The 18,402-nt window shown below is 41.0% G+C and overlaps 1 protein-coding gene across 1 annotated transcript in view; it reads left to right on the top strand.

The window, feature by feature from the left end:
* Window positions 1-603: 603 nt before the first annotated feature.
* The window catches only part of BLK (BLK proto-oncogene, Src family tyrosine kinase), a 76,051-nt gene continuing 58,252 nt past the window's right edge, over window positions 604-18,402 (top strand). The window contains exons 1-2 of the mRNA XM_075598609.1: window positions 604-908; window positions 14,875-14,962. Of these exons, the coding sequence (XP_075454724.1) occupies window positions 14,876-14,962 (87 nt within the window). The 5' untranslated portion in view covers window positions 604-908; window position 14,875. The remainder of the gene's footprint in view (window positions 909-14,874; window positions 14,963-18,402) is intronic.

Below are 18,402 nucleotides of genomic sequence, written 5' to 3'. Positions count from 1 at the left end.
GCTGAAAATACACACATTGAAAACTACACATTGCAAGCTGCTAAAATTCCGGGCATTACTGATTGGATAATGCCCAGAATTTTAACCAATCAGAGAGCAGGGTTTTCAATAATGCCCGGAATTTTACTGCTGTAGCCTATAATACAGAATAATACCAAGGCGTACGAACAAGGTGACTTTGTACTTGGCTCAAATTTATATACATGTATAGGTAAAGTCAAAAGATGAGCACAGCACCAAAATCAAGACACACATATACAATATCAGATTAATATGTAACTAGGATCTATTACATGTCATATTTTTAGAAATACTGTATTATTTGAGACACTGTAATATTAAGTCAGAAGAAAATCCATTTATGCTTGCTTACTTTTTGGATGACATCGAACAACACAATCTAAAGTATACTTATAAGGAGGCAAGTTAAAGTAGAACTGGGTAGAGCATAAAAATACATTTGGAGATCTGAAACCATAAGGCTGTTCCCAGTTCTTGTAATAATATGTTCACCGTCTTGTTTAGACTCAGGTGGATTGAGCCTGTCTGCATGGCCTAAAGGTCAGATGTTTCCTCTTGAAATTATTTGTGTGTGTGCATGTAATCTCAGAGATTGGTGGTTAAACTCAGCGCTTTGAGAACTACTGACTATTTTAGGTGTGTGACTGTCGGCCTCCGTCACAGACACTAAACGTAACCAAACAGATTTATCCTTTAACGGCTGGCAGGAAACCACGAGCATCATCACAGTCTAACTGACAGGACAGATACAAAACGGACCACAATATGTCTCTCTAATGGACTATTGCCAGAAAAGCACCAAAAATATTGCCGTACCACATATATATATTTTTTAATTTTGTGAACCTGCCAACATTTCAGGACATGCTGTTAAACTGACGGGAGAGGTAAATGTTTTGTCTTTATTTATTTTGTTTATGATTGGGATTTATTTTTTTGCAGGACATACAGTATGGGCTTATGTATCAAACTCTCCTCACTAGAGGTGTACAGTGTGTGATTTTTGCTAAGCACATTGGAAGAGATTCACACAACTGGAGTACTGTGACCTGTGGGTATATGACTCTTTACACTGCTATGTTTGCATATTTTCCCCCAAAAAGTCAATTTCAAGAGATTCGCATATCTGGAAAAATGGTGGTAAAAATAGCACCATATTTACTGAAGAGAACAACTCCTGTGAAAAACGTGGGGACAGGTTTTGAAGCAGGGAGACATTGATACATATGTAGGACTGCCTCTTTGTATCAAAGGACAAAATCTCATTGAAAGCAGCAGGATTTTTTTCTTTGAAACACCTGGACACGTTTTTAGCACCACTTTCTCCTTGATACAAGACCCGTGCAAACTCAAACTGCACCATATTTATCAAAGGGAAAACTCCAACTGATTTCACTTGTATTTCTTTTTTAATTATTGGGCTTCTTTTGCGCTGTTTTCATCCTAGTTTTGCAGGCTTGAGACTTCAGCAAACTGCTTTTGTATCAAAGTCTTCCGGCTGTTAAAATGGGGCAAAACCTGAGATTAAAAAATGACCATATTTTCAAAGCAAAAAATCCCAAGCTATTTTATGAACCTGCATCCCCCGATAAATCTGATACAATGTTTCTGCTCTCATTTGGCCCCAGTTTGTGAGCCAGGACACTTTAGCAAATAGACCTATGGGATATATAACTTTCATACATCTCTATGGCTGGTCCTGTATCATAGTATCCGACTTGCAGTAATGGAGGAGGATCTGGAACATAAAAACAATACCAAATGTATCAAAAACGAAAATCCATTTGGTTTCACTGGGAATGCTTTGTATTGATTAATCTGGTGCAGTATTTTTACCCAAGTGTTGCCACCGGGAGACTTTACAATGCATTGATTTTCTGTATACCACAGGCATGCATATCCTAAGAAACAATACATGTCGTGTATTAAATTCACCTTGTTAGGCCAGCAACAGAGTTGTACTTACTAAATGATATGCTGGGGAGAGAAAATGTTCTCAGAATATAAATTAGGGGGTCATTTATAAAAGTCTTCCGAGTGCATAACTGGGGCAAAATTGGTAAAATAAAAAATACTGCTCTGGATTTAATCAAGAAAAAACTTCAATAGGTTGATTTTCTGTATACCACAGGCAAGCATATCCTAAGAAACAATACATGTTATGTATTATATTCACCTTGTTATGCCATCTTGTTTGCTCTCATTTCAAAGAGATGTTAAAATGCTAAGTCTGAACCGGAGTTTGCCTCGACAGCCAACGTACTGTAATTTGCACCCATTTAACTGTATAGATTTGTTGTACAGTAGGTTTTTAATGGACCAGTATGACAGTTCTCAATAGATGAAATAATACTGTACAGAGCTTTCGAAACCTCACAGGTCTTTCTTCGAGATGCAATGTCTATCACACACGTGTTATATTTTTATTGCAGTTTAACACCAGGACAAAATAAATCCTCAACTACCTAAAGCAATGTCTCCCTGTTTTCTATGGGAAATGATTTAAGAGCAAATATTACAGTGTTTTATAGCAACACATAAAATAAAGCCAAGACATAAATGCCCAAAATGGATAAAATATATAAGTATTTCTTTACTTTAAAATGTTTATTTTTTAATATTCTTAGCATAGTGGTTAAACTGTTTCCCTGTCCCAGGGAAAATCTCTGAAATGTAGTTGCAAAATGTAGTGGATTGGATGCCCTCACATCATTGTAATAGTAGCGTCTGAGAGACGGGCTGGAGGCCATGTACAAAGCGTCGCAAATTGATTTTTTTTTTGCATAAAAATGATGCACAGAAATGACCAATTATATTGCGCTTGTGTGAACAGTACAGTACAGAACTAACTTTTTTTTTCTCAAAGTGCGTCATATGAGTCAAAAATGTTTTCGTTAAGTATATTGGCGCACACACATGGGAATGACAGAGATGTTAATGAAAGGAAAAAAGAAAGGTATCTCTGAGCCACTAAAAATAGTTAAACCTGCGTCAAATTTGTCCACCATGTTGAATCGGGCGTAAATTCTAAAAAGTCTGTTTATATTGTTAGCGCAGAATTCAGTTGCTAATATTTATTTGATGCAGGAAGTCTTGACGTGGAAGTCTTTAGGTTGGCAAAATGTTTTATTTTCATAGTATGACTAATTACAAGAAAATATTATACCAATAATTTATGTTGGCTAATACTAGTTCCACGTAAAAAAAAATACACATTGTTCTGTTTTAATTTAAATTGAATTGACCGGGTATTCAACATCACTTCATTTCAATGAACTACACGTCATATGTATGAAGTCACATAACGATCAAACATACTGTACACAATCTTAGCAAGCTCAAAACCGCAATATTATATATTAATATATTTGTTTGTGTCAACGGGACGTGCCACTGGGAAAGTGACCAAGTACACCGCAATAAACACAGAAAACTGCATTTGTCATACAGTATGTGATGTGCATTTGGGGCTTTTTTGTTTATTGATGTCACGTAATGACTTCGATACATGCGATGCACAATTTTATAAAGGTTTGTGCTCATTTTTAGCACTATAATTTTGATATACAAAAATATTACAAATGTGATCTAAGTGCGTTGGCCCCAAAGTATCAAACAATCATTTAGCACAACATCCAAAAGTCCACAGACTTCAGACGACCAGCACGGTAACACAACATAAATAGTGGTTCATTGAGTGGTACACATTGTGTACTGTGACCGCAATGTTACACAGTATACCAGAATCTTTTTGATTTAATACATCTTTATTCACCTTGCGTACCGTGCTGGTCTTCTGCGTGGGCTTTTGGATGTCCAGCTGAAAATGTAGCCATTTCTTTCTCTCAGCCCAATGGAAGTTATTAGAAAATGAAGCAATCTCCCATGCTTTCAAACCAAATGTGTCACGTTTTGGCCAATACAGTTTAATTCTCATTGTCATTATGGAGATATTTCTCAGTCTTACTGGGGGAGAAAAGCAGCCGCATCTTTATCAAAGTCAAACATCCTATTGAAGTATTTTTCTTTTCTTTGAGAAGTCCAGGACTGATTTCTGCCTCAGACTTTCCAAAGCAGGAGACTTTGATAAATAATCCCTATTTGAGGAATAATAGCAATAATTGTTCCTTATATTGAGCTGACACTATACACAGAAATCTGTAGCCACAACGAGCCCCTACCCCACAAAGCTTACAATCTAATGTTGGTGCCTGAGGGAAATTCAGTGACTTTTTCAAGGTCATGAACAGCTATCTCTCTCTCTCTCTCTCTCTCTCTCTCTCTCTCTCTCTCTCTCTCTCTCTCTCTCTCTCTCCTTATTAAGCTTTAGCAAAACTGTGATTTTTTTTTGTGGAAATTGGCTATTTTGGTGAGTTGAGACATGGTGGAATATTTCGCAATGAAGCGAAATTTGAAAACAAAGTTAAAAAGGTTGTGACTGTATTTTGGACACTTCCACACATCTCTGTTCTGTATTTAATGCTGTCCGTGTTCCTCACATAAATAGACGTGTATGTGGTCTGCTCAGTGCAGTAAAAATAACATAAATAGCACCCCAATTTCCTGCACAGATTATTCACCAGTAACTTTAGGCTTAAACTAAATAAGCCTATTGTACAATATGCAAAGCATCTTGTTTATACATCTGCAAGTGAAACAGATTAATTTAGAGAAGACTATAAATGCCAGAGGCCAGCAACAGAGTTTTACGAACTAAATGATATGCTGGGGAGTAAAAATGGTCTCAGAATATAAATTAGGGGGTCATTTATAAAAGTCACCAGAGTGCAAAACAGGGCCAAAATTGGTGAAATAAAAAGTACTCCGCTGGATTTATCCACAAACAAAATCCAATGGGTTTTAATGGGATTGTTTTACCTTGATAAAACTGGTGTTGCTTTTCACCCTACTGTTGAAGCCGTGAGACTTTGATAAATAAGCCCCATGATGTTCTGACCAGTACCTCAGTCGGAGAAGGAAAGCCAGGAATACTAGATCTTGGGTTAGTGGGCTTTATAAGACATGCATCCTTCTACAAAAGGGCCTGTGAGGATTTCTCTTTAACAAGGACTTCAAAGTATACCAATGGGAACTTAGTTGAGCGCAATGCAGCTTAAATACGGGGCATTATGAAAGACACTTTACAATGATACTGTACTTGAACAATAATACTGCCCAATACTCTATGACAGGGATGCTCAAGACCTGATCCTCAAGACCTGATCCTCAAGACCTGATCTGTTGGGGGGGTCTTGAGGTCTGGAGTGGGTGACATATTTTATTTCAAAACATGCTTCTTAAAAACAAAATACATACTGTAGTGGGGATCTGGTGAAGAAGCTGTACCAAGAAATGATCCAGGGAGTAATCTGATTGCTAATATTTTGAGTCAGGAAGGGATTTATTTTTCCCCTTATGAGATACAGTTCAACCCCGTTATAACGCGATCCGTTACAACGCGAATCCGCTTATAACGCGATGCAAGCATGGCTCCCAATTTTTGTATTTATGAATACTTTACAACACGATTATAGGTATCTTAAATACTTTATTGTATAATGCATACAATTGTTCAATATTTCTAATGCAATCCGCTTATAGGGCAATGTGATTCTTTGGACCCCAATCACAGCGTTATAAGGGGGTTGAGCTGTATTATTAGATGATATGTTACAGGGCTTTTTTGTTTGCCTTCCTCTGTATCAAAATACTTTAAGTACAAATATACTGTATTGGCTTTGGATCTGATCTGGAGCTCAATCATTGGAAGCTTTAAAAATATAGCCTTGGTCCCAAATACCATTGTGAACGTGAAAAGAAAGAAAAGCAACCACCCTCAGCCATGGGCGGGGGGGTTTCATGACGAGGGGGATCTGGCCTTCCTCCCCGCTGGCCCACCCCCGCACCGCCCTCCCCGATCTAGGGGAGGGGTCAAGAGAGCCCAATTTAAGGCCAAGCTGGTGGGGGCACGTCCTCTTTGCCACCCGCCAGTAGCACACCCGTGGTAAATGACCTAATGCCTTAAAACTATAAGGAAGGCTGCCTGGAATAAAAATGACCTATAAGGCCAACCTAGACAAATACAAACAAATAATCCGGTTAAATCCAATCTTGGAAACCTGTAGTCCATATATATTTGAGTCCAATCTTGGAAACCTGTAGTCCATATATATTTGAGTCCAATCTTGGAAACCTGTAGTCCTTCAGACGTATCTCGCAGGTGACATCACAATATGTGAAAGAGAAAAAGAAATCAACCAATCATAGTGTATACCAAATTAAGTGTTGATAGGACAAACACACTTACAACACTAGACAAACTTAGACTAACAAAAACCTCACTTATGGACAACACACAGTAACACCTATGAACTGGACAAGATTAATTTAATTAAATGAATACATTAATATGCATACACAATAAAATAAAGCATGTGCAGGGAGTATGAACTAATGAATACTGCTTCGGTGGAGAAAAATTGGAACCCTACTCACAATAAGCAGGAAAAATTCAGGCACAGTATTGGACGTCTTTCTCCAGGCTGACCAACCATGGGACCGGGTTGTGGGGGCTCTCCTCCCCACGTGTGACTGCCGACGCTAGGTACACTATCCGGTATCACCTCCGTTTGTATGCGCCGCTCCGGAATACTCTACATGCCGTCTCCGCTAGACGGGTCCCAACACTGACTCCACGTGTATTGCTGGTTGCGCGCGCGCATACGCGGAAGTTCTTCCCGCAGCGTGTGCTAATGCAGCACACAACAGCACACACAGTACACAGCACCCAGCAGATTTGTGGCAAATTCGTAAACATTTGTCACGAATCTGCTGGGTGCTGTGTACTGTGTGCTCTTGTGTGCTGCATTAGCAAACGCTGCGGGAAGAACTTCCCCAAATACCATTGTTACAGTCTTATCGGTGTTTAAAAACAGTTTGTTTTGGGAAATCCAATTTTCAAGTCTCAAAAAGTCAGATTGAAATATGTGTTCAAGTGCAGTATAAGACTGTGAATACAATGCTGTGGCCATTCTCACCTACTTGGTGCTTTCTGTGAAGGTGTGAAAAAGGGGACGGTATGTGTGGTGGCATGGCCACACAAAGAAGGGGCAATTGGGGCATATTTCAGTAAAGCAGCCAGGCATTTTCTCAGCATGGTCCAAGATGGTTGAACGCCTGTGAATGCCAAAGCAATATATTGTTGGCCAAGGAGGGGATTGGGTCTATGAATATATTGAGAATAGCTGTATATGATAATCATACACTATACATAGTTTCATCATATAATTGTATCATTTTACTCTTGTACACCTGCTAGCCATGTGTAAGGAATCATTGGCAGACAATGGAGTAATCAGGACAGAGATTTAAACCGCTAGTTTGGATAAACAGCTACTATCTACAGATAGTTTGGAAGCAAAAGAATTAAGTATAGTCTGACCAGTTTTGTAAGTCTAATAAATAATATGTACTGTACATGTATATTTCTTTGTAGTGTGTTGTTGACACTGTGGTTTTGGTTTCTGTCACATCTGCTATCTTGAAGGGTGGGGTTAATTTGAAAGGTTATTCACAGTTACACATCAGTGGGGTCTGTTTATCAACGTTTTTAAGCTACAAAAGGCACAATATCTGCACCAAGAAAAAACATCCACATTGAAACATTGCAACATTCCCATTTGTTCTGCATTGGTTTTCCCCAGCAAGGAGACTTTGATAAATGACCCCCAGGATGGGCACATGTTGGCAGGCATATAGCAATAAAATAAAGGGGGTATTTATTGAAATCTCCTTGCTGGGGAAAACCGGTGGACAAATATTTCACCTGAAATTAAAGAACAATGGACAACATTTCTTCATAGTTTTGGACACTCTTTTATTGCTCTAGTTTTGCAGTGGAGAGACTTTGTTAAACAACCTCAAAATGTTAAGAACATTCAATATATGCTTAATATAGTCTTTAAAATATAAGGGTATTAAATGACATCAATTTGTCACTGTAATTAGTTTACTTTTGTCATCGGTGCCACTACCCCTTCAAACAGGAGATGTGATGGTGTCTTTCATGTGCTGGCGAAGAGTTCAGCTGTATTTAATTAAATGGGACAAACATCTCCTCCAGCACAGACAAGTCCGCTTCACAATATGTTTCATATGGGACGAAACTCTAGGCAAGTCAAATAAAAACTATGGAAACACTATATTTTACACCGCGTTGTGGGATGAACGATTAAACCTAAAAGGGCAAAGATTTTAACCGTCCTCACTTTGTGGATTTTGTTATCAAATTGCCCTAATATTGTAAAACTTTGGTTAAAATGGTCATGCCTGGCCAATGTAATTCTCACACTATTGTGGGGTATTATTAGAGCCTATAAATAAGCCTAATTTCCACTGACAGTCGAGGCACCTGCATCAATGATGTCCAGAAAGACCGGCTATATGCTGTCACCATGATCATGCACTGTCTTGAAGTCAAACAACAATGTAAATACTGAATACCACTTCAACGCTCACATTATTGTGACTTGAATAATAAATAATTCCAGATCTAGAGTGCTGCGACTGGCAGCAGTGATGATTGGCAGGTTCATATTTACCACCAGGCTACACAGCTTAGTCTTTGAAACTCGTCTGATTTTTACATCTGCAATTTCTACCTCACACTTAGTGGGTTTCATACAAATACACCGCGGTGCTCTTACAATTGAACCCATTAGTCCACATCTTTGTGGGGCTCAGATTGTTTTGAAATACCCAGTTCTAACTTAGTTTCACCCATCTGTTTGGTTCAGGCACATCGTTTCTATGTTGTGCGTGCTTCACTGTATATCTTCATTCACTGTTAAGTCCATGTTGTATTATTTGATATTATTTTAACTTGTGTATTAAAAGTTAATTTTAAATATAGTTCCATATATCTCACATCATAACTGAGTGCAATATACAGAGACTGTTTTCCCTTTTGTAAATATTTCTTTCAATTATCCTGTTAATGCACCTTTTATTAAATTACTTTACAATACTCGCTGAGCAAGGAGATTTCAGCTACTTATATTTACAAATACTATTTATTAAAAAAAAAAATATTCTGATTTCTTTTCAATTGTATCAATCGGGTATTTAATGATACAATGCGTCAAACTTCATTTCAAGCAACTATGCGTCATACGGCAGTCACACACCAGCCACATCTGTACGATGGCCATTTTATGAAGGGTTGTACTACTTTGTAGTTGGCTTTTTAGCAGTCCTTAGTTTTTTAGCAGTTTCTGCTGAGGTGTGTTGACATTTAACATTTCAACAAGTACATGTACCAGCAAACAGTCTGATCACTGAAGGTGCTGCCATAACGTACATACAGTACAGGAACATAACGGCACACTTATAATGGCAAAACAGGTGGTGCTCTGCAAAAATCCAACTATGAATAGTTTAATAAAAGGATTGGCATAACGATTCCTTGCCATACAAAGGGAGGCCCAGAGAAATATAATAAAATGTTGATTAATCAGAAAACTACTCAGTGGAGGGATATGGAAAATATGGTGGCCTATGCAGGACAACCCAACGCGTTTCACTCCTAGCTTCCCTGACAGACTCCGTCAGTGGGACTAAGATATTTCCTTTTGGGATTCCCACCAGAGACTGGACTATCTGACAAACAATATCTGTATGTAAATTCCCTGTTTTTGATAGAATTCCGTAGAGTTTGTAGTATTTCATCTTGTCATGTTTGATAGGAATACATGTTAGCGCTTCCTTTTCCCTTTTCTAAAGAAATACCTTGCAGTCCTTTGATTAGACGCCGCTCCAAAGATTCAGACTTTCCAAAAGTCTGGAGAAGAGAATCCAAAGCAGATGGATGATCCTTTGTATATGAAAAGGTCCTCTATAATAGCTTAGAGCATGCCTGCACAACATACGGCCCACTGGGACTCCCTGTGCGGCTCGCGACGGCCCGCGACGGCCCGCGACAGCCCTCTCCGTCTCCCCTTCCCTTCCATCTCCCATCCGCCTCCCCTTCCCTTCCTTGGTAGGGTGACGCGGTGACGCGCTCATGCGATCACGCACTGACGCGCTCACGCACTGACGCGATCTCTCTCCTCTCACTCTCCTCCCCCGCCGAGCCTGCTCCAGAAGCTGCAGTTGACGCGCGGACGCACTACCCCCTTCTCCCCCCAAGCCCGCTCTAGCAGTGTGACCCGGAGCTTCCAGGGTCGGCTGCTAGAGCGTGTTTCTTAACTCGCGCTTCATCTTGCCCTGGTAATGGTAGCCGCACAGCTAAAACCTCCTGGGGGGGGGGAGTTGAGGATAAGTGGGACTGCTGAAGGGTGCTGGGGGGAACTGCTGAAAGGTTCTGGGGGAGATTATGAAGGGTGCTGGGGGGGACTGCTGAAAGGGGCTGGGGGAGATTATGAAGGGTGCTGGGGGGGACTGTTGAAAGGTGCTGGGGGAGATTATCAAGGGTGCTGGGGGGACTGCTGAAAGGTGCTGGGGGAGATTATGAAGGGTGCTGGGGGGGCTGTTGAAAGGTGCTGGGGGAGATTATCAAGGGTGCTGGGGGGACTGCTGAAAGTTGCTGGGGGAGATTATGAAGGGTCATTGGAGGTGCAGGGGGTGATTAGAGATGCAGGGGGTGGAGGTGCAGGGGGAGTGATTGGAGGTGCAGGGGGTTGATTGGAGGTGCAGGGGGAGTGATTGGAGATGAAGGGGGGTTGATTTGAGGTGCAATGGGGTGATTTGAGGTGCAGGGGGGTGATTTGAGGTGCAAGGGGGTGATTTGAGGTGCAAGGGGGTGATTTGAGGTGCAAGGGGGTGATTTGAGGTGCATGGGGAGTGATGTGAGGTGCAGGGGGTAGAGTGATGTGAGGTGCAAGGGGGGTGATTTGGGGTGCAAAGGGGGTGATTTGAGGTGCATGGGGGTGATTTGAGGTGCATGGGGGAGAGTGATGTAAGGTGCAGGGGGGAGATTATGAAGGGTGCTGGGGGGGGCTGCTGAAAGTTGCTGGGGGAGATTATGAAGGGTCATTGGAGGTGCAGGGGGTGATTAGAGATGCAGGGGGTGGAGGTGCAGGGGGAGTGATTGGAGGTGTAGGGGGGTTGATTGGAGGTGCAGGGGGGTTGATTTGAGGTGCAATGGGGTGATTTGAGGTGCAGGGGGGTGATTTGAGGTGCAAGGGGGTGATTTGAGGTGCAAGGGGGTGATTTAAGGTGCAAGGGGGTGATTTGAGGTGCATGGGGAGTGATGTGAGGTGCAGGGGGTAGAGTGATGTGAGGTGCAAGGGGGGTGATTTGGGGTGCAAAGGGGGTGATTTGAGGTGCATGGGGGTGATTTGAGGTGCATGGGGGAGAGTGATGTAAGGTGCAGGGGGGAGAGTGATGTGAGGTGCAAAGGGGAAGAGTGATGTGAGGTGCAAGGGGGGAGAGTGATGTGAAGTGCAAGGGGGGAGAGTGATGTGAGGTGCAAGGGGGTGATTTGAGGTGCAGGGGGAGAGTGATGTGAAGTGCAGGGGCTGAAGAGTGATGTGAGGTGCAGGGGGGAGAGTGATGTGAAGTGCAGGGGCGGGAGAATGATGTGAGGTGCAGGGGGAGAGGGATGTGAGGTGCAGGGGGGGTGGGATGTGTGTGGTGTGCAGGGGGTTATTGTGTGTTTGATGTGGAGGGGGAGTATTTTGTGTGTGGGTGAGGGGGAGAGATGGGGGTATGAGAGATAGACAGGGAGCATCGCAAAGGTTGATAGTGAGGTGTTCTGGTGGAGATATGAGGATGATGATGTGAGGTGCTGGGGGAGATATATGAGGATGATGATGAGAGGTGCTGGGGGAGATATATGGGGATGATGATGAGAGGTGCTGAGGAGATATATGAGGATGATGATGATGAGAGGTGCTGGAGGAGAGATGATGATGATGATGAGGATGAGGATGATGATGATGATGATGATGATGATGATGATGATGATGATGATGATGATGATGATGATGATGATGATGATGATGATGATGATGATAATGATGATGATTTTACCCGTGCAGTTCAGTCCTTCTCACTTTACGAGTTGTGCAGGCCTGGCTTAGAGATTAAAGAAAGAGAGAATCCATAGTGTAAAATCTTTTACTAGAATAAAAAGATATAAAAATCAAACATTGCACTCACAAACGTAAGTGAAAGAAAAACGTCTTGGGACGTATTAAGGTCGCTCCGAGCCTCTTTCAGGGAGTGGCTCAGTGAGTAAAGCAGCGCTATACAAGAACAATCTATTATTATTATTAGATCTGCGGTGTCGGTGATCTCCCGGCGTTCCGTATAGAGCTCTCACTGTCAACTCCCACAGCTCCTTGATCGTGATTCTGAAGGACTCCTTGTTCTATTAGCAGGTATCGGAGCTGCCCAGTATGCAATCCTTCCAGTAGCCCTAGCCCTTATTGTTTTATGTCTGAAGTGCTTATTCCCATTGTGTTATAATACAGCTCAACCCCGTTACAACGCGAATCCACTTATAACACGATGCAAGCAGGGCTCCCAATTGTGGAATACCATTATTGGTATTATTGGTATTATTGTACAATGCATACAATTGTACATTATTTCTAACATGATCTAACATGATCCGCTTATAGCGCGATGTGATTCTTTGGACCCCAAGCACAGCGTTATAAGGGGGTTGAGCTTATTATGTCACATGTATTACTGCTGTAGAGCACTATGTAAATGGATGGATATAAACAAGGACACACAAACATACATACATACACACATACATACATACATACATACATACATACATACATACATACATACATACATACATACATACACACATACATACATATAAGGTAAATAGTTATGATGTCCCCTCTCGTCAGACCTTGTTGTGTCAATATCAATTTCCTACAAAGTGATGTTTCTGCATTGACAAGTTTGCTGCTTAGTGAACGCTCCATTTTATTTTGGGTGCTATTTATCATAGTCTCCCAGTTGAAAAACAGGCTAAAAAACAGATACATAAAACAGATTCATCAATAAACATTCATGTTTTCAGTAAGATTTTGCTATGCATAAAGAATTGTTTTTTTTTTAAACAAACTGAAAAGACTGCATTGCGTAAAAAAATCTATTTCTCTCCTGAAATCATTAGCAGCATACATTATGTTGTTCATTATTCATGATCTTAAGTAATGCAATAAAACCGTTTGCCTTTACTTCCATCTTTTTACGCCAGAAAAATTGACAGACAATTTTGACTTGTTGTTTAAAATGACATACAGTATATTAATATTATGTCATTATGTCAACTTCTTTTACACAAAGAAGAATATAATGCCAGGGTTTGGGTTAGAGTTTGGATGTTATCTTTTGGCGCATGTGTAAAAGAAGTTGGTGCTCACACCACACAGATACAGTATACTATTTTATTATACATTGGGGCACAGAGACGCACTAAATTGATATCATTTTGTGCATCTGTTTTACGGAAAAAAAACACTTACAGTGATGCTTTATACATACATTTGTCTTTGATAAATCTGGTAATGTATACTGTATATTGTAGTCACAACAGTCAAAAATCTCATTTATTTGAGGAACAGTGGAGAGTACAACCTGTCAAGTCCAACATGGACGTGAAGAAAGGTCAAACATGGACGTGAAGAAAGGTCCAACATGGATGCGATGAAAGGTTCAACATGGATGTGATGAAAGGTCCAACATGGACGTGATGAAAGGTCCAACATGGACATGAAGAAAGGACCAACATGGACGTGAAGAAACGTCCAACATGGATGTGATGGAAGGTCCAACATGGACGTGATGGAAGGTCCAACATGGACATGATGGAAGGTCCAACATGAATGTGATGGAAGGTCCAACATGAATGTGATGGAAGGTCCAACATGGAATTGATAAAAGGTCCAACATGGATATGATGAAAGGTCCAAAATGGACATGATAAAAAGGTCAAAAATTGGTGTGATGAAAGGTCCAACATGGACTCTCCACTGTTCCTGAAATAATTTTGATTTTTTTAATACAAGACTGTACTATACTTTACCTATTTCTGGGGGGTTTCCCTTTGTATTTTTACCTACAGTGTTATGTTGGCCAAACATACAGTTTTTCTACATCTATGATATTCAAACCCCCTCCTCCCCTCCCAATTTTTACATTTGTACATGTTTGCGCCAGTATACATAGATAGCCTCCTTTATGCAGTAATTGACTAAAGTCTCCCAGCTGCAAAACCAGAGCAAAAGAATTGCACCAGATATCTGAGAGATAAAATCTCCATATGAAATCAAGCGATGCTACTGCAAAAATGTGCTAATTAGACATACCAGCTTCACGTTGCATATCCAGAAACAAACCTCACACTGAGACCCAAAAGGTCAGAAAAGCTGTCTCTGAGTAGGGTTACTGGCTCTGCGCTTCTTTAACCCATGCTGTGCTGAAAAGCTGTGTAAAACAGCAGATATAAGCTTTTAGAGCTCCATGTTAAAATGGATGAGAAGTACAGAGTGACACAATGTGCTCCTTTTCATGTCATTACCCAGAATCCCTGGCTGCAGTGGAAGCCCTGTTTGCTAAGCGATAATGGAGAAAGACGGGATAAAGGGCTTTTTGCCCGAAACGCGTAGGTGTAATTTGTTTTACTATGCTGGGGTCTGTCATGATCCAATAAAGAATCTATTTTTTTACATGTGAGCCCCATCTTCATCTTTTCATTTAAATATCCTGCAGTGTTCTGCCAATCTTTTCAATTGCTCCTGTTTGAGACATGCAAATACACCATATGTGGTCATCTTATTTAATTAACGTTAGGCGCTAAACTGTTATTATATGTTTTTCCTTAAGGATGGGTTTGGTGGGCAGCAAAAAGCACTTCCGAAGAAAAGATGAACTCCAACCTAAGACATTTTACAAGACTTTCCAGACCCCTCCTGTAAGTACAGCATGTTTCATATACACATATATACAGTATATATTTAAAAAAGACAGTGAACGCTGGAAATAAAACCCACATAAGGAAGAACAAATGGAAATCTCAGGAATTGGAGGATTTGGCACATGTATGTTAACATGGAAAGCAAGTAGGCTTTTTTTTTAAACTGGTTAGTGCGTAAACACCAGAAATTGGTGCCAATTCCCAAACCCCAGCTAATAGCTTGAAATTTAGCTGGCATTTTTTTCTGAAGTTTTTCCATGATTTTTTAGATCAGATTTTGCATTCTGTGCCCATTGCTTGTTCATTGCATGCAAATGTAAATACATCCCAACCCAACAAAAGAGGTGTGATATTGAAATGTTATGGTCACCCCCCTACACAAGTGCCCTCCATTGTTAATATGGGGCACATTTTTTTTTCTTGTTAATATAACAGTTGGAAGGCTTTTTACGGCCAGTTATCTACAAGCAGCGCAAAGTTCTTCATTCGCAATTTATCGTTAGAACATGACACTCATTGGGGGGAGATGTATCAATGTATAGACCAGGGGTCTCAAACTCAGTCCTCAAGGGCCACCAACAGGCCAGTATTTAGGGATATCCCTGCTTCAGCACAGGTGGCTCAATCAGTGGCTCAGTTGAAGACGGAGACTGCGCCACTGATTGACCCATCTGTGCTGAATCAGGGATATCCATAAAACCTGGCCTGTTGTTACCCTTGAGGACTGAGTTTCAGACCCCCGGTATAGACAGTGCGCATAAAAGTTTGTTTTGATGTATTGCTACATTTTCAGCTCACGTCAAATGTACAGTATGAAAGTGTCTCTGACATCTGACGCAAATTGCTGGCAAGAAACATTTACGCCACCTCAGACCTGGCAAACTATTTTGACTCAAATAGAGAGACAGACTATGTGACTGCGTAATGCTAAAGACCCCAACAGTAGGATAAATGAATGAATGAATAACCAGATACTTGTAGGGGGGACCCCTAAACATAAACTTGATAGAAGACAGGTACAGGGTTGCAGTCCCGGATGGTAAGCTCACTAATAAGTGACGCTGTTGTTAACAATAACACCAGGAAGACTGAGCATAATAACACCCTATAGTGTACCAATTGTCTAAATAAAGTCCTGAACAGGAAAACATGTAGCAAGCGATTGACTCACTCTGAGTGCTGCACAGTCCATGCGATCCCAAGGTGAGGGGTTCCCAGGTGTGCTTCCATCCAAGGGGTAGGCTAGTAGAGAAGGAGAAAAACTGGAAGAGCACTACTGTAGGTATCAAAAAAGTAGAAAGGAGGATGCGTATCCCATAAAAAGATTATTTATTGGTCATGGAAAAACAGGGCAATGGAGAGCCCTACCAACGTTTCACGCTTCACAGAGTGCTTTCTCTTTCTCTTCCTTGAGAAAGCGCTCTGTGAAGCGTGAAACGTTGGTAGGGCTCTCCATTCCCTTGTTTTTCCATGACCAGAAATAATCTTTTTATGGGATACGCACCCTACTTTTTGATACCTACAGTAGTGCTCTTCCAGTTTTTCTCCTTCTCAAATAGAGAGACGCAGGGTCTGCTACATCTCATTATAATCAGCGCGTCATGTAGCTCCTCCTATTGTCACTCCCCAAAACTCAAGGTGATGTAAACGCCGCAAAACTTGGAGCAAAGACCTTGCGACATTGACGCCAGATGAAAATAACGCAGTTTGTGTACGTTTTGCTCCAAATTTGTTAAGATACATCCCCCCCAATGGAGTCTTTATTCGTGCCATTTTTCCCCCAGTTTTACATACAGACGTTCATAAATTGCCTCCATAATCATACAAACGTATTGGAACTACAGTAGGTTGTTACACTTAATCGTCTTTAAGGCCAATGGAGTTTATTTAATAAAGTCTCCCAGTTACAAAAGTTGGACAAAACCAGTGCAAAAATCTGCCATATTCAATCAAAGAAAATGGATTTCAAGAGGTCCTAAGCCAGCTCACAAAAGCTTGTTCGCTCTGATCCCAGAAAGATATACAGTATTGCACATTTATAGTTAAAACAGAAATGGGCCGGTGGGGGTGGGTTTAAATGAATCAAATTTTCTTTAAATATTTAGTAAAAATGAATATTTGTAAAGAAAGTGTTGGTGCTTCTTGGGGACGAAGCACGTGGTGCGAAACGCGTAGAGGTCACGACAGGTAATCCTGCGCGTGTTTGTTGGCAAGCTGTGACGGAGCCTACAGGGGACAGCAGCTGCTTTTTCCACCTTCGCGGTGCCGAGATCCGGATCCTCTGCAGTCACCGCGACCCTGCTGCCTGTCTCAGTGTGAGTGTCCGTCTCCCCTTGCCAGTTGTTCTATCCTACGGCGGTTTCATTATAAATCGTTAGATAGGTTGTTTTCATGGTTTTTTTCATGTTTTATTTCTTATGCATTTTTATTGTAAACTGTATGCTGTGCAGCTTAGGGTTTAGTTACAATTAGAGGTTCTCTCTGGTGTTACCTAGCTATTTAGCTGCTTAGCCTTTCTTCTGAGGTGGTGTTGGATCCCCTCAGTATTTGTGTACATTTTTAATAAATTATCTTTCATTAATCCCTGGTGCGCATCTGTGCATTTTTTATACCTTCTTGGGGATCATTTATCAAAGTCTTGCGTCTTCAAATCTAGGGCAAATCTAAAGCGACTGTATTGTACCAGAGAACATTCTCATTGGTTTCAATGGGAAAACGTGCTCCTGGTAAGTCTTCTGCATTTCTTTTGCTTTACTTTTACAGCTGTGAGACTTCGATAAATGACCCAACGTACTTTGTAAATAAAGTACTACAGAAAAGTACCAGGCCATCGATATTTATCAGTCTCATGGCTGCAAAACTGGGATAAGAAAACAAACCATGGCAATTTCAGCACAAACCCCGTGCATTTTGTTATTCTTCACATACTATACTTATGTATCAAATTATTTGGCTCTAATGTTGCTCTGGCTGCCCTAGCTTGCACTTTGGAGAGTGTCGGAGAAGTTGGAGACGAGTTACATGTTGCACATATTATAATGAGATGTATCACAGTCTGTCTCTGTGAGCAATCATTGTTCCCTTTGATTTGCCCCCCGAAATCCTCCATATCTGAAGTGGTGTATATTTAAAATTCAGAAACTGTTGTGCAGCTCTGCTCCAAAAAACTGAGCAGTGCGTGTAAATACACTTTTCTCTACGGTGAGATACAGTAGGGACCTCACTGAAGCCAAGACACTCAAACACAAAAATAATGAAACTTGATGCAATTTCACTCCAGTTGCACTGTTTGGTGTTCAATATGGCATGGGGGCTTAACTCAAGCCCCACCAGCAGGTCAGGTTATCAGGATATCCCACCTTCAGCACAGGTGACTCAATCACTCCCTGCTTCAGCACAGGTGATTCAATCAGTCCTTGCTTCAGCACAGGTGGCTC

Source organism: Ascaphus truei, chromosome 4 (assembly GCF_040206685.1).
Source record: "Ascaphus truei isolate aAscTru1 chromosome 4, aAscTru1.hap1, whole genome shotgun sequence".
Classification (NCBI taxonomy): Eukaryota; Metazoa; Chordata; class Amphibia; order Anura; family Ascaphidae; genus Ascaphus; species Ascaphus truei.
Note: the sequence above shows the minus strand (reverse complement) of the source record. Positions and strands in the feature narration are given on the sequence as shown.